This window comes from Grampus griseus (assembly GCF_964374135.1).
Source record: "Grampus griseus genome assembly, chromosome: 1".
Taxonomy (NCBI): domain Eukaryota; kingdom Metazoa; phylum Chordata; class Mammalia; order Artiodactyla; family Delphinidae; genus Grampus; species Grampus griseus.
The window spans coordinates 71,687,273-71,713,210 of NC_139017.1; the positions used below are offsets into that span (position 1 = coordinate 71,687,273).

At 37.8% G+C, this 25,938-nt stretch overlaps 2 protein-coding genes across 5 annotated transcripts in view; both read left to right on the forward strand.

Moving 5' to 3' along the window:
- ASH1L (ASH1 like histone lysine methyltransferase) overlaps window positions 1-25,938 on the forward strand; it is a 206,190-nt gene that overhangs the window by 108,571 nt on the left and 71,681 nt on the right. The window lies entirely within an intron of this gene.
- Window positions 21,488-22,789, forward strand: LOC309828734 (growth factor receptor-bound protein 14-like; the record flags this gene model as incomplete). The annotated part of the gene is made up of 2 exons (XM_082664264.1): window positions 21,488-21,937; window positions 21,989-22,789. 2 exons carry the CDS (start codon window positions 21,488-21,490, stop codon window positions 22,601-22,603), a joined length of 1,065 nt encoding a protein of 354 aa, XP_082520390.1. The 3' UTR covers window positions 22,604-22,789.

Below are 25,938 nucleotides of genomic sequence, written 5' to 3' on the forward strand. Positions count from 1 at the left end.
AGAAGCTTCTTAGTTTGCTTATCTTTGCTTTTGATGCCTTTGCTTTTGGTATCATACCCAAAAAAATCATTGCCAGGACCAGTGTCCAGAGTAACATTTTTTAAAACAAGAGTAGCTTCATGTTTTAAATTTTTTAATTAACTATATTGTGGTTAAATATACATGGCATAAAATTTACTATTTTAATCATTTTAAGTGCACCATTCGGTAGCATTAAGTACATTACCTTGTTGTGCAGACATCACCACTGTCCACCTCCAGAACTTTTTCGTCATCTCAAACTGAATTGTTTTGTTTCTAAAGTATGAATTCTGATATCGCATCCACGCTACCCAAGTGTGATGATATATGTAAAACCACTGGCATACAATAGGCACTCAAAGTAAATCTTAGTTGTTTCTTCTGCGTCTCACTCTCCAAAAGAGTTGTTTCCTGTCTCCTAAAAGATGTTTCCTATCCTTTTTTTTATAGATAGTTTTATTGAGATGTAATTCACATATCATACAGTTAACCTATTTCAAGTGTACAAGTCAATAGTTTTTGGTATATTACATTATTAATTTTTTAAATTGTAAAATACTTATAAAATTTGCCATTTTAGCTATTCTTAAGGTTACACTTCAGTGGCGTTAATTATATTCACAATGTTGTACAACATTTACCACTGTCTATTTCCAAAATTTTTTCATTACCTCAAACAGAAACTATAATAATTAAGCAAAAACTACCCACTCCTAAAACTCTCCACAGCACATAATAAATGTCTAATGTACTTTCAGTCTCTATAATTTGCCTCTTCTGGGTACCCCATGTAAATGGAAGCATACACAGTATTTGTGTTTTGGGGTATGGATTATTTTATTTAACATCTCTTTAACATTCATGTTGTAGCATGTATCAGAACTTCATTCCTTTTTCTGGCTGAGTAATATTCCATTGTATGTAGATAGCACATTTTGTTTCTCTGTTAATGGGCACTTTGGTTGTTTCTGCCTTTGGGTATTGTGAACAATGCTGCAGTGAACATTGGCATACATTTATCTGTTCAGGTCCCTGTTTTCAGTCCTTTGTGTATAAACTTAGGGGTGAAATTGCTAGACCATATGGTAATTCTACATGTAGCTTTAATTTATTTTTATTTTTAATTTTTATTTCTTTTGTTTATCCCCAGAAGGCCTCAAAAAATTGTAGCAGCAGTCATGCTTTTCCCTCCCCAGATGAATCTTTAGTAAAAGGCAAAAGATACATTAGATTATGAAGAGAAGCACGAGTATACATGCAGCTTTTAAAAGAACCACCAAACTTTTCCACAGTGGCTGTACCACTGAGTGTTCATTGTACAGTTAGTTACTGATTTGGGATCTTTCTTCTCTTTTAATTTATGTGTTTTCACATAAAAATTTTCCTCTTAGCACTGCTTTTACTGCATCACGTAAGTTTTGTTCTGTTTTTGTTTTCATTCATTTCAAAGTATTTTCCAGTTTCCCTTTTGATTTTTTTATTTGACCCATTGGTTGCTTAAGAGTAGAGTATGTTGTTTAATTTCCACACATAAGTGAATTTTTCAGTTTTCCTTCATGTCTAGTTTCATTCCTTTGTGATCAGAAAAGATATTCTGTATGGTTTCAATCCTTTTTAATTTATTGACTTATTTTGTAGCCTAACATATGGTCTGTCCTAAAGAATGTTCCATGTGCACTTGAGAAGACTATGTAATCTGCTGTTGTTGGGTAGAGTGTTATTTCTGTTCCTGTTACAACTGATTGGTTTATAATGTTGTTCTCATACTTACTGATCTTCTGTGTTGTTGTTCTGCCAACAGTTATTGTACAACTGTCTGTTTCTCTCTTAAATTCTGTCAGTGTTTCCTTCATATATTTTGGGTCCTCTGATGTTTGGTGAATATTTTGGTGTTTTTTTTTTTTTTTTGCTGTACACGGACCTCTCACTGTTGTGGCCTGTCCCGCTGCAGAGCACAGGCTCCGGACGCGCAGGCCCAGCGGCCATGGCTCACGGGCCCAGCCGCTCCGCGGCACGCGGGATCCTCCCTGACCGGGGCACGAACCCGTGTCCCCTGCATCGGCAGGCGGACTCCCAACCACTGCGCCACCAGGGAAGCCCTGAATATTTTTTTATACTTGTTATAGCTTTATGGTGAATGGACTCTCTTGTCAATATTTAATGTTTGTCTCTTGTTACAGTTTTTTACTTATTTACTTAAAGTCTCTTTTTCTGATATTAGTATAATCTCCTTATCTCTTTTGGTTACTATTTGCATGGAATATCTTTTTCCATCCTTTCATGTGCATCCAGTTCCCATCTTTGGATCTAAAGTGAATCTCTTGTAGACAGCATGTATGTAGTTAGATCATGTTTTATATTCATTTTGCTCCTCTCTGCCTTTTGACTGGAAAGTCTCCTCAATTTACATTTATAGTAATTACTAATAAGAAAGGATTTATGCTTGCCATTTAGTTTTCCATATGTGTTATAGCTTTTTGTCCCTCATTTCCTCCTTACTGCCTTCTTTTGTACTTAGCTGATCTTCTTGTAGTTACCTGTTTGATTCCCTTCTCATTCCCTTTTGTGTATATTCTATAGCTATTTTATCTGTGGTTACCATGGAGATTACATATAACTTCCTAAAGATATAACTCTGTAATTTGAATTGATACCAACTTAACTTCAGTCACATACAAAAATGCTATTCCTGTAAAGCTCCATGCCTTCCTTTTATATTATTGAAATTACAAATTACATCTTTATTCATTTTGTGCCCTAAAACATACATTTATAATTATTTTTTATGCATTTGTCTTTTTAAAATTTTTTTATTTTTGGCTGCGTTGGGTCTTCAGCGCTGTGCGCAGGCTTTCTCTAGTTGTGGCGAGTGGGGGCTCTTCTTTGTTGTGGTGCACATGCTTCTCATTGCTCTGGCTTCTCTTGTTGCAGAGCACAGGCTCTAGGCACATGGGCTTCAGTAGTTGTGGCATGCAGGCTCAGTAGTTGTGACGCATGGGCTTAGTTGCTCCACAGCATGTGGGATCTTCCCAGACCAGGAATCGGACCCGTATCCCCTGCAATGGCAGGTGGATTCTTAACCACTGTGCCACCAGGGAAGTCACTGCATTTGTCTTTTAAATCCTGTTTTCTATACTCTTTTCTCTGCAGTCACCCATCATGATTAAACTAAGAGCCTCTTGCCTCTTTTTTTCCTAGAAAAAAATAAAAGTCTTTTTGTTTTGTTTTGTCTTTTTGGCCCCAAGGCATGTGGGATTTTAATTCCCCAACCAGGGATTGAACCCGTGGCCCCTGCAGTGGAAGCGCAGGGTCTTAACCGCTGGACCGCCAGGGAAGTCCGAAAAGTGATTTTTTAATATAATAAAAAATAAAGATTGCATTAACAGAGATGATTAAAAACTTTCCACATGTGATTTGGCTCCTAATGTGGAGTAGAACATATCAGGCCATCACTGTATATTGTCAGGAATTATAAATCATGATTTATGAAAGTTCAGTTTGCCACTTAGAAATGGAGAAGCATTGGGAGGGAATCCATAACCACATTTACATTCCGTTCTATTTTTTATAGAAGCTTGGTTATGTCCAGTCTTATGGCTAAGGAAAATGTGTTTGTATCTGGCAGCAGCTCTGTTGCTCTAGCTCCCTCTAGTGATAATAAAGTGGCTTCATTAGCAATTACTATTTCTCACTTGACTGTTCTTTAATACAGGCCTGATGGACTTTTAATAACAAGATTTAATATATTTTAATAAATAACAAGATTTAAGATACTTCAAAAAATTATATCCCATTCATACAATGGAATATTATTCAGCCTTAAAAAAGAAGGAATTTGGACACCTCCTACAATATGGATGAACCTTGAAAATATTATGCTAAGTGAAATGAATCAGTCAGAAAAAGACAAATACCGTTTGATTCCACTTATAAGAGGTACCTAGAGTAGTCAGATGCATGGAGAGAGAATGGAGAATGGTGGTTGCCAGGGGCTGGTGGCAGTTATTGTTTAATGGATACAGAGTTTCAGTATTACAAGATGAAGTGTTCTCTAGATGGATGATAGTGATGGTTGTACAACAGTGTGAATGTACTTAATACCACTGAGCTGCACACTTAAGATTGGTTAAAATGGGAAATTTTATGTTATATATATTTTACCAGGAAAACTTTGCAGGAGATCTGTTATCTCAAGTTCTGAGATATCCCTCTATTCTGTTACTGAGAGTGGAAAATGATATAGCCTTCCCTTAGGAAATGTGTGTCGCAAACTGTAAATACTATCAGAGTTCAAGGAAGAGATTAGGAAAATACAGTTTTGTGATGAAAATTGGGAATTAACATATCTTAAAGTGTAGAAATTACAAATGACATCATAATTGCTATAGTAATGATGGTATTATTGTAAACTAGAAATTTGGGAAGTGAAATAATACTTCTTTAAAATACTTTTTAATAGACATGTAGTCGTGTTTTCTCTGTAAAAACACAGTATTAGCACTTTCCAACCTGAACATACCTTAGAAATTACCTAATTCACCTCCCTTAAGCCCTAGATCAGTAAATCTTGCATAGGCATACAAGGGGACTACCTTCCCAGATTAAACTGTTTTATTTTTTTCACAGTGTTTTTGTTTGTTTTGTTTGTTTGTTTGAAAATACTCAAATCTCTGGCAAAATTAACACTCATATACCGTACCTAAATTTATCAACATTTTGCCACATTTACTTTAATTCTCTCTATACACACATTTACATTTTTGCAGGGGAAAACATTTTTGTCCGGTGAAAATTTTGAAAGTAAGTTGCAGACATTCATTCACCCCTATGCATTTCAGAAGTTATCACCTTAGAACTAGGATACTCTCCTACCTAATCTTAATACCATTATCATATCTAAGAAAATAAGTAGGACTTCCCTGGTGTGCACTGGTTAGGAATCCGCCTGCTAGGGGACACGGGTTCGACCCCTGGTTTGGGAAGATCCCACATGCTGCGGGGCAACTAAGCCTGTGCGCCACAACTACTGAGCCTGTGCTCTAGAGCCCGCGAGCCACAACTACTGAGCCTGCGTGCCACAAATACTGAAGGCTGTGCGCCTAGAGCCCGTGCTCCACCACAAGAGAAGGCACCGCAATGAAAAGCCCGTGCACCGCAACGAAGAGTAGCCCCTGCTCGCCAGAACTAGAAAAAACTCATGCACGCAGAACAATGAAGACCCAACACAGCCAAAAATAAAATTAATTAATTATTTATTTTTTTTAAACAAAGCGGTATATCAGTAATATCATTAATATACAGCCCATACTTATATTTTCCCTATTGTCCTAAAATTATGTTTTATTTCAATTTGTTTTCTTTTAATGTAGAATCCAAACAGATAACATGTGTTGCACCTGATTGCTAGCTATGTGTATTATTTTAATCTAGAATATTCCCTATCTTTTGTTTTTTATGAGATTGATCCTTTTTGAGGAACTTAAGCTTGTTGTGCTACATTCCACAATTTTAAAATTATTTCTTCATGATTAGATTTAGGTTAAATCTTGGTAGGAGTATTACATATGTGATATTTCGTACTTCTAATTGCATCCCACTTACTGTTTGACTGTTGGTTATGCCATGTTTGATCACTTGATTAAGGTGTGGTATCTACCAGATCTCTCCAATGTAAAGATACATTTTTACTGTTGTAAATTAGTAAATCATGGGGTGATAGTTGAGGCTCTGGCTTCTTCTCTAGCAGTCTTTTTTTTTTTAATATAATATTTTAGCATCCATTATGATCTTTGACTAAACTGGTGAGTACATTGTTAGTTGCAAACTGGTAATTTTCTAATTCTGTCATTTCTTCAACATTTATTAGCTGATATTTTTCTGGGAAGATGATTGTATGGACTCATAAAAATTTTTAGGGCTTCCCTGGTGGCGCAGTGGTTGAGAGTCCGCCTGCTAATGCAGGGGACATGGGTTTGTGCCCCGGTCTGCGAGGATCCCGCATGCCGTGGAGCGGCTGGGCCCGTGAGCCATGGCCGCTGAGCCTGCGCATCCGGAGCCTGTGCTCTGCAGTGGGAGAGGCCACAGCAGTGAGAGGCCCACGTACCGCAAAAAAAAATTTAATATATCATAATCCAGTACCATCATTTTGTGGAGACATGCACAAATTTCCCAAATTTTAATCACAGAAGACACTTTAAGCTGGGCCCTGTTTCTTTTAGGCATAACCTCATTCATCTTTGAGCATTTCCCTGCTTTCTGTCATAGAAAGGTATCATTCACCCTGGTTCTTTTGTTTGTTTTGGTATTTGCTTTTATTTCTTTGCTGTTGTTTATCAGATTTACCTTGTTCTTTCCTTGCCTCAGATCAGGAATCAGTTATTTCACTCAAGAAGTTTTGGTTTCTTTCTCTTTTTTTTTTTTTTTTTAATATTTATTTGGTTACGCTGGGTCTTACTTGCGGCAGGGGGGCTCTTTAGTTGTGGCCTACCAGCTCCTTAGTTGTGGCATGTGAACTCTTAGTTGCGGCGTGCATGTGGGATGTAGTTCCCTGACCAAGGATTGAACCCAGGCCCCCTGCATTGGGAGCATGGAGTCTTACTGTGCCACCAGGGAAGTCCCTGGTTTCTTTTAATGGGAATTATTTAGAAATCAAAATCTGGGTACTTGATATACTGTTTGCTACTAGGTTGTCATTGTTCCTGAGGTGTGGCAATGCTTTTAGGCTCTTTCAGAACGAGGAAATAAATAAGTATATATATGTACACACATACATGTATTAATTTTCTATTACTGTGTAACACATTACCACAATTTTAGCAGCTTAAAACGTTACCATTTATTATCTTACAGATTCCCTGGAATTTTAGGAGTCTAGACATTTCTGCTCTGTGTCTCACAAGGCTGGAATCAAGGTAGCAGCCAAATCTCATCTGAGACTTGAGGTTCTTATCCATGCTCATATTCATTTTATTGGAGTTGTAGAACTCAGTGGTATCTTGCTTCTTCTAAGCTGCTAAGAAAGAGAGTCTGCTTCTTTAAGTCTCTAAGCTCAAGGAAAGCCTAAACCTTCAGTGTTTTTCCCACCATTTTTCTATCAGGTTGTTTAGTCTTTTTTTTTTTCCCTTGATTTTTAAGAGTTCCTTATATATTAAGGAGATTTGCCCTTTGTGATATAAACTGCACTACATTTTTTGTCAGTTTGTTATTTGTCTTTTGTCCTTATTCGCTATATGTCTTTTGTTATCCCAGTAGCATACTGTGTTGAATACTGAAATATGATGCCTCTAACTTTGGCTCTTCTGGCTTCTTCCAACTTTGTTTGGCTAATTCTGGGTCCCTTGCTATTTCCATATGAATTTCAGGATCAACTTGTTGATTTCTGCAAAAAAAAAACCAGCTGGGATTTTGAAAAAAAAATGTAGATTAATTGGAGAGTTTTATATCTTACCGATATTAAGTATTTTGATCCATGAACGTGGGATGTCTTTCTAGTTATTCAATTCTTTTAAAATTTCTTTTAACAGTATTTTTTAGTTTTCAGTATGTAAGTCTTGTAAGTACTTTTGTTAAACATACTCCTAAGCATTTTATTCTTTTGATGTTATCGTAAATGGAATTTTTAAATTCCATTTTATATGTTTATTGCTAATATATAGAAATACACTTGATTTTTGTATATCGATTTTGTATCCTGCAAGCCTTGCTGAACTCAATTAATAGTCCTCATAGTATTTTAATGGATTCTGTAGTTTGACTCTGGACTTTGCATATGATGATGATTTTTATCATACAAAGGTCCATATTTTCATGTAGTCAAATTTTTGTTTTGTTTTTGTTTGTATTGTGCTTCTGGATTTTGGATTATTATTAGAAAAGCTTCCCCACACCCAGGTTTTAAAGGAACTAAGAAATCCAGCCTTATTTTCTTCTAGTAATTGTTTAACTTTGATTTTTACATCTAGTTCCCAGATCTATTTGGAATTTTTCTGGTACATAGTATTAGGCTAGGCTGTACTCATTGGCTAAACTGAAGAGAGTTAGTCCTTACTGAGTGCCCACTATGTGCCAGTTGCTGTGTTAAGCACTTTGCATATATTATCTCATTTAATCTTGTGAAAGACCAGATACTGTTATTGAAGAAGCTAAGCCTTAGAGAGAGTAAGTAATTTGTCCAGTGTTACACAGCTAGTAGGTGACATAGCTAATATTTGTATGTGGGCAATAATTGGCTGCAACACTTATACCTGTTGCCACTTTGCCTCTAACTTAAATACTGTTTGATTGTTAAAAAAAAAAAAAATTGGCTTGTCTGGAAAATTTCATTAATTTCTATTTTAGATGGAATGTTCATTCTAGATAAGAATGTATATTTTACATTACATACTTTATGAGATAAGACATTAGGGCTGATAAAGTTTAGTAATCTTGAAATATAATTTTAACTTCTATTTTATCTAAAAATGTCATGCTCCTCAAAGGTTTTAAATTGTGAGGTAAACTAGTTTCAATTGGAGGGTTAGGGAAATTACATTACATTGTGGCATTACAAAAAAACATGCTTTTATATCCTCCCTCTACAAATTTTACATCCTCAGGACAAAAGTTCTGCCATGATGTTCATGAAGGAACATTGAAGGGGTTTATGCTCCGGTTGTCTGTAGATGGTGTTCAGAATATTTTAACCCTGGTATGATCTTAATTACCTTTCAATATGATTCTGGGCCATTTCTCCCTATGGATAGTTGGTTGTGCTAAGATCATGTAAATTTGTGTTAATCTAAATAAAATTAGTAAAATAAATCTGTTACAGAAAATAGTGTAGGTTGGTAAAGTGTGTTGAGAGAAATGTTAACATCTTCAGCAAGGTAGTTTATGAAAATAGTATTTTCAGAAGTTTAACTACCAGTGGAATACAGAATAGATTGTCTAAGTTTCGAGAAAGAGGCTAGATTCAAGTGATTCTTAAATCCAGCAAGGGTAATGCATCAAGTTGTGGTTATAGAACTCAAATCCTTACTCCTTCACTTACTAGTTACATGAATTGGGGCATATTACTGACCTATGTCCTCAGTGTCCTCATCTAAAAAAATGGCGTGATGAAAAGTACCTACTTGATAGAGTTTTGTGGGTTAAATGCTTGACATGTATGAAGTAAATAAATATTCAATAAATTTTTTAAATGTCTAACTCCATTGTCACTAAATTTGTGACCTAGGATAAAATTAACCCTTATAAGACTTACTTTCTCTTGAATACAGTAATATGATATCCTCAGGATTGTTATTCCTCTACTCAGATTTTCTTTGAGATATAGTCGTCTCATGGTATCTGTGCGGGATTGCTTCCAGACCCCCACCCCACAGATACCAAAATGCACAGAGGCTCAGTTCCCTTATGTAAAACGGTATAGTACAGTCTGCCCTGTGTATCTGCGGGTTCTCCATCCGCAAATAGGGAGGGCCAACTGTGCACTTATTTCCTACATTATAGAATCCAAAATTCTTCAATAATATTTAAGACCTACCATGATCTAGTATAACCTGTTTTTCTAGTCTTATCTCCAGTTACACTCCTGAAATATTCATTCCCTTAACTACAGCATCTGATAATTTCCCCCAGTTTCTCCATCCTCCACTTTACTCTTGGTGCTTGTCCTAGGTGTTTGCTCTAAGTGGTAAAAACGACCTGCCCACTAGCCTTTTACTTGCCAAATGCCATTCATCCTTTCAGACTTTACTCAAGATTTGAAATACTCCCTCATTAAATAAAAAGTTGCCTTAATTCTCCTGTAGTTGAGATTAATTTTACTTTTCCTTTCCCTTTTGTAAAGCTTAGTAGAACCTTAAGAGTTTTATCACATTCTAATTTTTAAACTAGGCATATATGCATACATGTTTGTTCCTCCACCAGACTGTAAGCTTCTTTTGGCCATGAGTATTCTTTGTTCCTCCCATGTGCCTTGAAACTATCAGTCCATTTTCTATATTATGAAAAAGAAGTAACAAACTGCCTGAATTTCTAAAAAATGTATGACTTAAATTTTCCTTAGAAAAATTTTAAATGCTAAAAGCAGCATCTGCCCTCTTATTTGGTAACAAATATGTGAGGAAATTATTATTTGTCTATCCTTTTCATTTTCACCCAAGAAAGACATTCCAAAATGTAGTAAATGCCAAATTTTTTCTTTAAAAGTTTGATGTGTATGAAAAACATTGTTTCTGTGATCAACTATTATTACATTATAATTTGTATACTCCCTTGACATTTACCAAGATCTTTTACATAGTTTTTATTTGTCATTTATATTTAAGTACATCTAAGTGATAGTCCTAAACTCTTAGAGATTAAAATCACAACAGTCTTTACAAATATGTTCTACTATGTTTTCCAGTAGAACAGTGTTTTAACTCCTCCAATACAGTTTTTCTTACCTTTCAGTATGATTTTGGTCCTATTTTCCCTGTGGTTATTTGGTGCTAAAGAAATTTATTCTTATTTAAACATTAATCTAAATAAGTTTTTTGCTTTTTTGTGGGTTTTTTTTTTCAGTACGTGGGCCTCTCACTGCCATGGCCTCTCCCGTTGCGGAGCACAGGCTCCGGACGCGCAGGCTCAGCGGCCATGGCTCACGGGCCCAGCCGCTCCGCAGCATGTGGGATCCTCCCGGACCGGGGCACGAACCCGTGTCCCCTGCATTGGCAGACGGACTCCCAACCACTGCGCCACCAGGGAAGCCCTCTAAATAAGTTTTTACTACCAAAGTAAATTAATTTATTGCAAAAACTTGGTTTAATATTTTCCCAAAGCATATCATGTATTTATTATTTATTTTTATGCATGGTGGGTGATAACCTAAAGAAGATTGCAAGATTTTACAGAAGTATTATATACCTTTCACCCAGGTTCATCAAATGTTGATTTCTGCCACATTTCTTTCTCTACTTCCCTTTCTGCCTGCTCTGTTTCTCTTATACACACAGAGACATTTTTTTTCTCAGTTTTTTGATAAAAAGTTATAGACATTTTAACCAGTGACTCAGAAATATTTTAGCATGTATTTCCTATGAACCAGGACATTTTCTTCAGGATCTTAACATCACTACAATACTATTATCTAATACACAGTTAATAATCAAATTTCACTAATTGTGTCAGTTATGCCCTTTATAACATTTTTTTTCTGCATTGATTCAGGATCCAATATATAATTATGCATTACATTTAGTTGCCATGTCTCTTTATTCTCCTTTAATTTGGAACACTTCTCCAGCCTTTGTCTTTCATCGTATTGACATTTCTTTATGAGTACAGAGGAGTTGTTTCATAGAAGGTTCTAAAATTTGAGTTTGATGTTTCTTCATGAATAGATTAAGGTTGTCAGGAATACCACAAAAGTAATGTTTTCTTCTCAGTGAATCAAATCAGGAAGCACATGATATCATGTGTAATTGATGATATTAACTGTGATCATTCAGTCACTGTGATGTCAACCACAACAGCGTTCAAATATGCAATATAATGTCATTAATTATAGTCACCATACTGTATGTTACATCTACAGGAATTATTTATTTTATAACTAGAAGTTTGTACTTTTTGACCACCTTAACCATTTCATCCCTCCCCACCCCCCTACTTCTGGCAACCATCAAATCTATTCTCTGTGTCAATGAGTTTGATGTTTTTATTTTGGTCTTTTTTTTTTTTTAATAGAGTCCACATATAAGTGAGATCATAAGGTGTTTGTCTTTCTCTATCTGACTTATTTATTTAGCATCATGCCCTCAAGGTCCATCTGTATTGTCTCAATGACAGGATTTCCTCCTTTTCAGTGGCTAAGTAATATTCCATTCATCTGTTTGTCTGTTTTTTGTGCCAATACCATACTGTTCTGATTACTTTAGCTTTGTAATACAGTTTGAAATCAGGAAGTGTGATGCCTTCAGCTTTGTTCTTCTTTCTCAAGATTGCTTTGGCTATTTGGGGTCTTCTGTGGTTCCATAAAAATTTTAGGATTGTTTGTTCTTTTTCTGTGAAAAACGCCATTGGGATTTTTTTTATTATTGCATTGAATCTGTAGATTGCTTTGCGCAGTTATGGGTATTTTAACAATATTAATTCTTCCAGTCCATGAGCATGAAATATCTTCTCATTTATTTGTATTTTTTTCTATTTCTTTCAGCAGCATCTTATAGTTTTCAGCATACAGGTCTTTTACCTTTGAATTTATTCCTAGGTATTTTATTATTTTCAGTGCTATTACAAATGCAATGGTTTTCTTAATTTCTCTTTATTTATTTGGTTGCGCTGGGTCTTAGTTGCAGCAGGTGGGCTTCTTAGTTGCGGCTCGTGGACTCCTTAGTTGTGGCTCACTGGCTTCTTAGTTGCAGCACACAGGCTCCTTAGTTGTGGCACACGAACTCTTAGTTACAGCATGCATGTGGGATCTAGTTACATGGCCAGGGATCGACCCCAGGCCCCCTGCATTGGGACCATGGAGTCTTAACCACTGTACCACCAAGGAAGTCCCTAATTTCTTTTTCTGATAGTTATTAATGTATAGATACACAACTGATTTTTGAATTTTGATTTTACTAAATTTGTTTATCAGTTCTAACAGTTTTTTGGTATAGTCTTTGGGGTTTTCTATGTATCATATCATATCATCTGCAAATAGAGACAGTTTCACTTCTTCCTTTTATATTGGATGCCTTTTATTTCTTTTTCTGTCTTTTATTTCTTTTTCTTGACTAATTGCTCTGCTTATAACCTCCAGTACTATGTTGAATAAAAACGGTGAGTGTGGGCATTCTTGTCTTGTTCCTGATCTTAGAGTAAAAGCTTTCATTCTTTCATCATTGTGTATGATGTTAGTTGTGGGCATGCCATAAGTGGCCTTTATTATGTTGAGGAACATTCCTTTACCCACTTTGTTGAGCTTTTTTTTTTCTAATTTATTTATTTATTTTTTATTTTGGCTGCATTAGGTCATAGCTGTGGCACACAGGATCTTGGGATCTTTCATTGCGGCGCACGGGTTTCTGTCTAGTTGTGGCATGTGGGTTTTTCTCTCTGTAGTTGTGACGCACAGGCTCCGGGCTCTGTAGTTTGCAGCATGTGGTCTCTCTCATTGAGGTGCGCAAGCTCAGCATATGTGGCACGCAGGCTTAGTTGCCCCATGGCATGTGGGATCTCAGTTCCCCGACCAGGGATGGAACCCATATCCCCTGCATTGGAAGGCGGATTCTTTACCACTGTACCACCAGGGAAGTCCCCTTGTTGAGCATTTTTATCATAAATGGATGTTGAATTTTGTCAAATGGTTTTTCTCCATTTAAAGAGATAATCATGGGATTTTCCTGGTGGCTCAGTGGTTAAGAATCTGCCTGCCAGTGCAGGGGACATGGGTTCGATCCCTGGTCTGGGAAGATCCCACATGCTGTGGAGCAACTAAGCCCATGTGCCACAACTACTGACCCTGCACTCTAGAGTCCACAAGCCACAACTACTGAACCCATGTGCTGCAGTTACTGAAACCCACGTGCCTAGTGCTCCACAACAAGAGAAGCCACTGCAATGAGAAGCCCGTGCACTGCAACAAAGAGTAGCCCCCGCTCGCTGCGACCAGAGAAAGCCCATGTGCAGCAACAAAGACCCAACACAGCCAAAAATAAATAAATAAATTGATAGATTGATTTTTAAAAATTAAAAATAAAATTTAAAAATTAAGAGATAATCATATGATTTTTATCACTTATGTTGTTTTGGTATATCGCATTGATTTTGCAGATGTTAGACCATCCTTGCATCCCTGGAATAAATTCCACTTGATCATAAAGTACAATCCTTTTAATATATTGTTGAATTTAGTTTGCTAATGTTTTGTTGAGGATTGTTGCATGTGTTTTCATCAAGGTTATTAGCCTGTAATTTTTTTTCTTGTAGTGTCCTTATGTTATTTTGGTATCAGGGTGCTGCTGACCTCATAAAATGCGACAAGAAGTGTTTTCTTCTCTTCTATTTTTTGGAAGTGTTTGAGAAGGATTTATATTAATTCTTCTTTATTGTTTGGTAGAATTCACCAGTGAAGCCCTCTGCTCCTGGATTTTTGTTGTTGGGAGGTTTTGATTACTGATTCAATCTCCTTACTAGTTATCTGGCTGCTCAGATTTTCTATTTTTTTCACGATTCAGTCTTGGTAGGTTGTATGTTTCTAGGAATTCATCCATTTCTTCTAGGTTGTCCAGTTTATTGGCATATAATTGTTTGCAGTAGTATCTTATGATCTTTTGTGTTTCTGAGGTTATCAGTTATAATGTCTCCTCTTTCATTTCATTTTGTTTGAGTCTTCTCTTTTTCTGGGTTAGTCTAGCTAAAGCTTTGTCTATTTTGTTTATCTTTTCAAAAAAGCAGTTCTTAGTTTCATTGATCTTTTGTCTTTTTAGTCTCTATTTCATTTATTTCCACTCTGATCTTTGTTATTTCTTTCCTTCTTTAGCCTTAGTATGTTCCTTATCTGGTTCCACGAGTTATAAAGTTAGGTTGTTTATTTGAGATTTTTTTTGGTTTCTTAATTTATCGCTATGAACTTCCCTCTTAGAACTGCTTTTGTGGCATCCCATAAGTTTTGTTATGTTGCATTTTCATTTGTTTCAAGATTTGCTTTATATCTCTTTTTCTTCATTGACCCTTTGGTTGTTGAGTAGCATTGTTGTTTAATCTCCACATATTTGTGAATTTTCTAGTTTCCTTCTTGTAATTAACTTGTACTTTTATACTATTATGGTGGAAAAAATGGTTGATAAGACTTCAGTCTTCTTAAATTTATGAAGATTTTTTTTTGTGACCTAACATATGATCTGTCCTGGAGAATGTTCCACGCGCACTTGAGAATGATATGTATTTTGTTTCTTTGGGATGGAATATTTTGTATATATCTGTTAAGTCCACCTCAGTGTGTTTAATTAGAAGCCTACCCATTGAGGCCACAGCTACAAAGATAATAAGCTAATAAGCCTCTTTCATAGAAAGACTGGGCATTTCTGTCTGCTGCCTCTTCTCTGTGCCCTGAGGTGGGGGTGGGAGGTAGCTAGTTAAGAACTGTTTCAATGTTTGTTACAGTGCTATGGGGCCTGTGATCCTAAGCCCCGCTGCCCACCGGAGCCACGTGATCAAGGGATGTCCCCAGGTTGGCAGCTGCAAAAACCAGGGCTCCAGACATGTGCACAAGCTCCTTTGTAGGCAATACCATTGACCTGGAGTGAGGCAGATGGATAATACAAAGACCTGGAGGCTGGTAGGTGCAGAAGCTGGCATCTACCAGCCTCCGCAGTCTCTGGAGAATATCTTAGTCTGCCCCCCTAGATGTGTGTTATGTTAGATACCTGCCCCTCAGGTCAGAGATTTAAGATAATCAAATGGCCTCTTTCACAGAAAGACTGGGTATGTTTCAGCCACCTCCTTCTGCACTGTGTGCTGGGAGGTTAGCCACAGTGAATTCATGCAAGCCCTTTCAGAACTGTTTCTCAGTTTTCTGTATAGTCTTTTGGGTCTCGTGGACACAAGCCCCATTGGGGTTTAGAGCTAGATGTTTTGGAGGCCCATATCTCAGCTGGAGGTCTTAAAAGTTGGAGTACCAGATGTGGGGTTCAAAGCCTTTGCTCCTCAGGGAGAAGCTTGGAGTTGTGAGTGCCCTCCTGATTGTGGATTGCTGTTCCATGGATGAGGTTTGCGGTGAGACTGTGATCTCGGCCTCTCCTAACCATTTCGATGTGGTTTTTTTCTTGTTAGCCCAATGTGTACGAGTCACTCAGCTACTGTTAGGGTTCTTTCAGAGGAAATTGTTCTGCATGTAACTTGTGGGTTCACAGTGTCTCTGGGAGGAGGTGAGTTCAGGATCTTCCTTCATCTCCATCTTGAACCAGAAGCCTACATACTTTGTTTATTTGTTTGTTTGTTTATTGTTGAACCTTTGAAATTCCCATTTTTCTCCAGCTCTGTTAGCTGAAAGAGACTACAGTGATGTCCCACCAGTTGTGAGCACACTTAGTGTATAGAGTTTGGTTACTTTTATTAATTTATTTTTTTAATTTTTTAATTTTTTGGCTGAGTTGGTCTTTGTTGCAGTGCGTGGGCTTCCCACTGTGGTGGCTTCTCCTGTTGCAGAGCATGGACTCTAGGTGTGCAGGCCTCAGTAGTTGCGGGCTCAGTAGTTGTGGCTTGTGGGCTCCACAGTGCAGGCTCAGCAGTTGTGGAGCATGAGCTTAGTTGCTCCGCGACGTGTGGGATCTTGCCGAACCAGGGCTCAAACCCGTGTCCCCTGCATTAGCAGGAGGACTCTTAAAACACTGCGCCACCAGTGAAGTCCCTAGAGTTTGGTTTTTAAATACCGTTTCCCACTGAGAGGAACTAAAGCTCCTTGGAGAAATGGCTGATTCAGGGGTGGGTCAGGGAATGCACAAGATGAGCCTGAAACATCATGTTTATACCAATTTTGTTGCAAGTTAGTATGGAAAAAATGTTTGACTGAAATGAGAAATAGCCAGATTAACATGTATTCTGATTTTGTGACGTATACCATGCTACGTTTCTTTTCCTCCTTTAATCCAAGTGAAAGAATTTACAAGAACAATATTTTTTTCTTAAAGATCACCATAAGTCCAGCTACTTTTTTTCTTCCCAACAACTCTGTAACATAGCATTCATTGCCTTTTAGTTCATAGTTCTCATATATGAGTGATTAGTTCATAGTTTTCATATGTCAGTGACTATTAATATGGGTAGCTAAATTTGTGAATAGTATTATGACAAGCATAGCTTTTGATTTCTTAGCTCTCCAGTGTTTATATTTAGGAATTTGCAATAAATTTATCACGTTTAATCTTCGTCCATTTTGTCTTTAATGAAAAGTCTACTCAGTTTGACTTTGTTTTGTGTTTTAATGTTTCAGTAATATTATCTTTAGCTAATGTAACAAAGATTGTAGAATCATATTCAGAATTTTAGTGGATGTCTATTCACTGAAAATACAGTGCACGTTGCTAGGAAGGGCTTTCATTTCCTTTTGGAATTCCAGCTACACTGGAAGCTCCCTTTGTTACTAAAGTGACTTAAAACTTGAAGTGCATGTTCTAATCTGTGAGTTTGTTCCCAAGTTGTTTCTCAGCCATTTACTATGAACAATATCTACCTAATCCATTAGCATTTAGAACTTGTTCTATGAGTCATCTCTATAATCAACCCAGAACAACTACGACAAAACTAAGCTTAATGAAGCTTATCTCTGTTAAAGGAAGACTAGAGACAAATATATATATTTATATAATTCCACTAAAAGTTTTGCAAGCAAATCCAGGCTTTAAAAGAAGTATTCTTGTGCAATTACCATACTCTTTTGATGACTGTGGCTTTGTAGTATAGTCTGAAGTCAGGGAGCCTGATTTCTCTAGCTCTGTTATTCTTTCTCAAGATTGCTTTGGCTATTTGTGATCTTTTGTGTTTCCATACAAATTGTAAAACTTTTTGTTCTAATTCTGTGAAAAATGCCATTGGTAATTTGATAGAGATTGCATTGAATCTTGTAGATTGCTTTGGGTAGTGTAGTCATTTTCACAATATTGAGCCTTCCAATCCAAGAACATGGTCTATCTCTGTATCTGTTTGTGTCATCTTTTATTTCTTTCATCAGTATATTGTAGTTTTCTGAGTACAGGTCTTTTGCCTCCTTACGTAGGTTTATTCCTAGGTATTTCATTCTTTTTTTTTTTAATAAATTTATTTATTTATTTATTTATTTCTGGCTGCGTTAGGTCTTCGTTTTGCTGCACACCGGCTTTCTCTAGTTGCAGCTAGTGGGGGCTACTCTTCCTTGCGGTGTGTGGGCTTCTCATCACAGTGGCTTCTCTTGTTCTATGGAGCACAGCCTCTAGGCACATGGGCTTCAATAGTTGTGGCTCGCAGGCTCAGTAGTTGCGGCATGCGGGCTCTAGAACACATTCTCAGTAGTTGCGGCACACAGGCTTAGTTGTTCCACAGCATGTGAGATCTTCTTGGACCAGGGCTCAAAGCCGTGTCCCCTGCGTTGGCAGGCAGATTCTTAACCACTGCGCCACCAGTAAAGTCCCTATTTTATTCTTTTTGATGCAATGGTAAATGGGATCGTTCCCTTGATTTCTCTTTCTAATCTTTTGTTGTTAGTGTATAGGAATGCAAGAGAAAGCAAGTGATTACACTGTTGGTGGGAATGTAAACTGGTACAGCCACTATGGAGAACACTATGGAGTTTCCTTTAAAAAGTAAAAATAGAACTGCCATATAATCCAGCAATCCCGCTCCTGGGCACATATCCAGTGAAAACCATAATTCAAAACAATACATGTGACAAAGAGAAACCAAGATGGCGGAGTAGAAGGATGTGCTCTCACTCCCTCTTGTGAGAACACCAGAATCACAACTAGCTGCTGGACAATCATCAACAGGAAGACACGGGAACTCACCAAAAAAGATACCCCACATACAAAGACAAAGGAGAAGCCACAGTGAGACGGTAGGGGTGCAATTACAGTAAAATCAAATCCCATAGCTGCTGAGTGGGTGACTCACAGACTGGAGAACACTTATACCACAGAAGTCCACCCACTGGAGTGAAGGTTCTGAGTCCCACGTCAGGCTTCCCAACCTGGGGGTCCGGCAACGGGAGGAGGAATTCCTAAAGAATCAGACTTTTAAGCCTAGTGGGATTTGATTGCAGGACTTGACAGGACTGGAGGCAACAGAGACTCCACTCTTGAAGAGCACACACAAAGTAGTGTGCGCATCGGGACCCAGGGGAAGGAGCAGTGACCCCAGGGGAGACTGAACCAGACTTACCTGCTAGTGTTGGAGGGTCTCCTGCAGAGGCAGGGGTTGGCTCTGCCTCACCTTGGGGACAAGGGCACTGGCAGCAGAAGTTCTGGGAAGTACTTCTTGGCTTGAGCCCTCCCAGAGTCTGTCATTATCCCCACCAAAGAGCCCAGGTAGGCTCCAGTGTTGGGTTGCCTCAGGCCAAACAACCAACAGAGAGGGAGCCCAGCCCCACCCATCAGCAGTCAAGCAGATTAAAGTTTTACTGATCTCTGCCCACCAGAGCAACAATCAGCTCCACCCACCACCAGTCCCTCCCATCAGGAAACTTACAAAAGCCTCTTAGATAGCCTCATCCACCAGAGGGCAGACAGCAGAAGCAAGAAGAACTACAATCCTGCAGCCTGAGGAACAAAAACCACATTCACGAGAAGACAGACAAGATGAAAAGGCAGAGGGCTGTGTACCAGATGAAGGAACAAGATAAAACCCCAGAAAAACAACTAAATGAAGTGGAGATGGGCAACCTTCCAGAAAAAGAATTCAGAATAATGATAGTGAAGATGATCCAGGACCTTGGAAAAAGAATGGAGAAGATGCAAGAAATGTTTAACAAAGACCTAGAAGAATTAAAGAACAAACAAACAGAGATGAACAATACAATAACTGAAACAAAAACTCCACTAGAAGGAATCAGTAGCAGAATAACTGAGGCAGAAGAACGGATAAGCGACCTGAAAGACAAAATGGTGGAATTTACTGCAGCAGAATAGAATAAAGAAAAAAAGAATGAAAAGAAATGAGGACAGCCTACGAGACCTCTGAGACAATATTAAACGCAACAACATTCGCATTATAGGGGTCACAGAAGGAGAAGAGAGAGAGAAAGGACCTGAGAAAATATTTGAAGAGATTATAGTCGAAAACTTCCCTAACATGGGAAAGGAAATAGCCCCCCAAGTCCAGGAAGCACAGTGAGTCCCATATAGGATAAACCCAAGGAGAAACACGCCGAGACACATAGTAATCAAATTGGCGAAAATTAAAGACAAAGAAAGAAGCAAGGGAAAAATGACAAATAACATACAAGGGAACTCCCATAAGGTTAACAGCTGGTTTCTCAGCAGAAACTCTATAAGCCAGAAGGGAGTGGAATGATATTCTTAAAGTGATGAAAGGGAAGAACCTACAACCGAGATCACTCTACCCGGCAAGGATCTCATTCAGATTCGATGGAGAAATCAAAAGCTTTACAGACAAGCAAAAGCTAAGAGAATTCAGCACCACCAAACCAGCTCTACAACAAATGCTAAAGCAACTTCTCTAAGTGGGAAACACAAGAGAAGAAAAGGACCTACAAAAACAAACCCAAAACAATTAAGAAAATGGGAATAGGAACATACATATCGATAATTACCTTAAACGTGAATGGATTAAATGCTCCAACCAAAAGACACAGGCTTGCTGAATGGATACAAAAACAAGACCCATATATATGCTGTCTACAAGAGACCCACTTCAGACCTAGGGGCACATACAGACTGAAAGTGAGGGGATGGAAAAAGATATTCCATGCAAATGGAAATCAAAAGAAAGCTGGAGTAGCAATGCTCACATCAGATAAAATAGACTTTAAAATAAAGAATGTTACAAGAGACAAGGAAGGACACTACATAATGATCAAGGGATCAATCCAAGAAGAAGATACAACAATTATAAATATATATGCACCCAACATAGGAGCACCTCAATACATAAGGCACGGGCTAAGAGCTATAAAAGAGGAAATCAACAGTAACACAGTAATAGTGGAGGACTTTAACACCTCACTTACACCAATGGACAGATCATCCAAAATGAAAATAAATAAGGAAACACAAGCTTTAAATGATACATTAAACAAGATGGACTTAATTGATATTTATAGGACATTCCATCCAAAAACAACAGAATACACATTTTTCTCAAGTGCTCATGGAACATTCTCCAGGATAGATCATATCTTGGGTCACAAATCAAGCCTTGGTAAATTTAAGAAAATTGAAATTGTATCAAGTATCTTTTCCGACCACAACGCTATGAGACTTGATACCAATTACAGGAGAAGATCTGTAAAAAATACAAACACGTGGAGGCTAAACAATACACTACTTAATAACGAAGTGATCACTGAAGAAATCAAAGAGGAAATCAAAAAATACCTAGAAACAAATGACAATGGAGACACGACGACTCAAAATCTATGGGATGCAGCAAAAGCAGTTCTAAGAGGGAAGTTTATAGCAATACAATCTTACCTTAAGAAACAGGAAACATCTCGAATAAACAACCTAACCTTGCACCTAAAGCAATTAGAAAAAGAAGAACAAAAAAACCCCAAAGTTAGCAGGAGGAAAGAAATCATAAAAATCAGATCAGAAATAAATGAAAAAGAAATGAAGGAGGTCCTTGTCCCCACGGTGAGACACAGCCACCCCCGCTTCTACAGGAGACCCTCCAACACTAGCAGAATTGAAGCTCCATGAGGCAATGACTTCTGTCTTGTTCACTACAAAATTCCAAGCCCCACAATGACTGTCTGACACATGGTAGGCCTTCAATAAATATTTGTCAAATGGACAGATGAATGAAAAGAACAATAGAAGACCACGAGCTGGTGATTGAAGTGCTATCTAACTGGGGAATGGAAGAAGAAAATAAGCTATACTTTAGAAAAAATTATGCCAAATATGAATTCTTTAAAAACCCAATGTATTTTTTTCCAGAGCATATGGTGTCTTTTGCAACTGAAACCAATGGTGAAATATCCCCCACACAGATTTTGCAGATGTTTCTGAGTTCAAGCACGTATCCTGAAATCCATGGCTTCTTACATGCAAAAGAACAGGGAAAGAAGTCCTGGAAAAAGATTTACTTCCTTTTAAGAAGATCCGGTTTATATTTTTCTACTAAAGGGACATCAAAGGAACCACGGCATTTGCAGTTTTTCAGCGAATTTGGCAATAGTGATATTTATGTGTCACTGGCAGGCAAAAAAAAACATGGAGCACCGACTAACTATGGATTCTGCTTTAAGGTACAGGCTTAATATTTTGCTAGATGAATAAAGCAAGCCTCAGCCTTTTAGCCTAACAAAGCAGGAGGGCCTCGAGACCTGAAAATGATCTGTGCAGAAGAAGAGCAGAGTAGGACGTGCTGGGTGACCGCGATTAGATTGTTTAAGAGAAGTATATCAGAGAATTCCCTGGTAGCAATGGACTTCTCAGGCCAGAAAAGCAGAGTTATAGAAAATCCCACTGAAGCCCTTTCAGTTGCAGTTGAAGAAGGACTAGCTTGGAGGAAAAAAGGATGTTTACGCCTGGGCACTCATGGTAGCCCCACTGCGTCTTCACAGAGCTGTGCCACAAACATGGCTATCCACCGGTCCCAACCATGGTTTCACCACAAAATTTCTAGAGAGGAAGCTCAGCGACTGATCATTCAGCAAGGTCTAGTGGATGGAGTTTTCTTGGTACGGGATAGTCAGAGCAACCCCAAAACTTTCGTACTGTCAATGAGTCATGGACAAAAAATAAAGCACTTTCAAATTATACCAGTGGAAGATGATGGTGAAATGTTCCACACCCTGGATGATGGGCACACAAGATTTACGGATCTAATCCAGCTGGTGGAGTTCTATCAACTCAATAAGGGCGTTCTTCCTTGCAAGCTGAAACATTATTGTGCTAGGATTGCACTTTAGCCAAACAAGAAGTGACTTGTTAAACTGCTGAAGAAAAAGGACTCAAGAAAAAGGAAGACCATAAATAAGGGTGAAAGCATTGCCATGGTGAAAAGAATCTATTTCTCTTACAAGTTACAAAAAATAGTTTGTGCATTACAAATAAGTAAAGATTTGGATTGACATTACCTTCATCATTTAAATATTAGTTAAAATTAAACCTCCAAAAAAAAAAAAAAGAAATGAAGGAAACGATAGCAAAGATCAATAAAACTAAAAGCTGGTTCTTTGAAAGGATAAACAAAATTGATAAACCATTAGCCAGACTCATCAAGAAAAAAAGGGAGAAGACTCAAATCAATAGAATTAGAAATGAAAAAGGAGAAGTAACAACTGACACTGCATTAATACAAAAGATCATGAGAGATTACTACAAGCAACTCTATGCCAATAAAATGGACAACCTGGAAGAAATGGACAAATTCTTAGAAAGGCACAACCTGCCAAGACTGAATCAGGAAGAAATAGAAAATATGAACAGACCAATCACAAGCACTGAAATTGAAACTGTGATTAAAAATCTTCCAACAAGCAAAAGCCCAGGACCAGATGGCTTCACAGACGAATTCTGTCAAACATTTAGAGAAGAGCTGTCACCTATCCTTCTCAGACTCTTCCAAAATATAGCAGAGGGAGGAACACTCCCCAACTCATTCTACGAGGCCACCATCACCCTGATACCAAAACCAGACAAGGATGTCACAAAGAAAGAAAACTACAGGCCAATATCACTGATGAACATAGATGCAAAGATCCTCAACAAAATACTAGCAAACAGAATCCAACAGCACATTAAAAGGATCATACACCATGATCAAGTGGGGTTTATTCCAGGAATGCAAGGATTCTTCAATATATGCAAATCAATCAACGTGATACACCATATTAACAAATTGAAGGAGAAAAACCATATGATCATCTCAATAGATGCAGAGAAAGCTTTTGACAAAATTCAACACCCATTTATGATAAAAACCCTGCAGAAAGTAGGCATAGAGGGAACTTTCCTCAACATAATAAAGGCCATATATGACAAACCCACAGCCAACATCGTCCTCAATGGTGAAAAACTGAAAGAATTTCCACTAAGATCAGGAACAAGACAAGGTTGCCCACTCTCACCACTCTTAGTCAACATAGTTTTGGAAGTTTTAGCCACAGCAGTCAGAGAAGAAAAGGAAATAAAAGGAATCCAAATTGGAAAAGAAGAAGTAAAGCTGTCACTGTTTGCAGATGACATGATACTATACATAGAGAATCCTAAAGATGCTACCAGAAAACTACTAGAGCTAATCAATGAATTTGGTAAAGTAGCAGGATACAAAATTAATGCACAGAAATCTCTGGCATTCCTATACACTAAGGATGAAAAATCTGAAAGTGAAATCAAGAAAACACTCCCATTTACCATTGCAACAAAAAGAATAAAATACCTAGGAATAAACCTACCTAAGGAGACAAAAGACCTGTATGCAGAAAATTATAAGACACTGATGAAAGAAATTAAAGATGATACAAATAGATGGAGAGATATACCATGTTCTTGGATTGGAAGAATCAACATTGTGAAAATGACTCTACTACCCAAAGTAATCTACAGATTCAATGCAATCCCTATGAAACTACCACTGGCATTTTTCACAGAACTAGAACAAAAAATTTCACAATTTGTATGAAAACACAAAAGACCCCGAATAGCCAAAGCAATCTTGAGAACGAAAAATGGAGCTGGAGGAATCAGGCTTCCTGACTTCAGACTATACTACAAAGCTACAGTAATCAAGACAGTATGGTACTGGCACAAAAACAGAAATATAGATCAATGGAACAGGATAGAAAGCCCAGAGGTAAACCCACACACATATGGTCACCTTATCTTTGACAAAGGAGGCAGAAATGTACAGTGGAGAAAGGACAGCCTATTCAATAAGTGGTGCTGGGAAAACTGGACAGGTACATGTAAAAGTATGAGATTAGATCACTCCCTAACACCATACACAAAAATAAGCTCAAAATGGATTAAAGACCTAAATGTAAGGCCAGAAACTATCAAACTCTTAGAGGAAAACATAGGCAGAACACTCCATGACATAAATCACAGCAAGGTCCTTTTTGACCCACCTCCTAGAGAAATGGAAATAAAAACAAAAGTAAACAAATGGGACCTAATGAAACTTCAAAGCTTTTGCACAGCAAAGGAAACCATAAAGAAGACCAAAAGACAACCCTCAGAATGGGAGAAAATATTTGCAAATGAAGCAACTGACAAAGGATTAATCTCCAAAATTTATAAGCAGCTCATGCAGCTTAATAACAAAAAAACAACCCAATCCAAAAATGGGCAGAAGACCTAAATAGACATTTCTCCAAAGAAGATATACAGAGTGCCAACAAACACATGAAAGAATGCTCAACATCACTAATCATTAGAGAAATGCAAATCAAAACTACAATGAGATATCATCTCACACCAGTCAGAATGGCCATCATCAAAAAATCTAGAAACAATAAATGCTGGAGAGGGTGTGGAGAAAAGGGAACCCTCTTACACTGTTGGTGGGAATGTAAATTGATACAGCCACTGTGGAGAACAGTATGGAGGTTCCTTAAAAAGGTACAAATAGAACTACCATATGACCCAGCAATCCCACTACTGGGCATATACCCTGAGAAAACCATAATTCAAAAAGAGTCATGTACCAAAATGTTCATTGCAGCTCTATTTACAATAGCCCAGAGATGGAAACAACCTAAGTGTCCATCATCGGATGAATGGATAAAGAAGATGTGGCACATATATACAATGGAATATTACTCAGCCATAAAAAGAGATGAAATTGAGCTATTTGTAATGAGGTGGATAGACCTAGAGTCTGTCATACAGAGTGAAGTAAGTCAGAAAGAGAGAGACAAATACCGTATGCTAACACATATATATGGAATTTAAGAAAAAAAAATGTCATGAAAAACCTAGGGGTGAAACAGGAATAAAGACACAGACTTACTAGAGAATGGACTTGAGGCTATGGGGAGGGGGAAGGGTAAATGGTGACAAAGCGATAAAGAGGCATGGACATATATACACTACCAAACTTAAGGTAGATAGCTAGTGGGAAGCAGCCGCATAGCACAGGGAGATCAGCTCGGTGCTTTGTGACCGCCTGGAGGGGTGAGATAGGGAGGGTGGGAGGGAGGGAGACGCACGCGGGAAGAGATATGGGAACATATGTATATATATAACTGATTCATTTTGTTGTGAAGCTGAAACTGACATACCATTGTAAAGCAATTATACT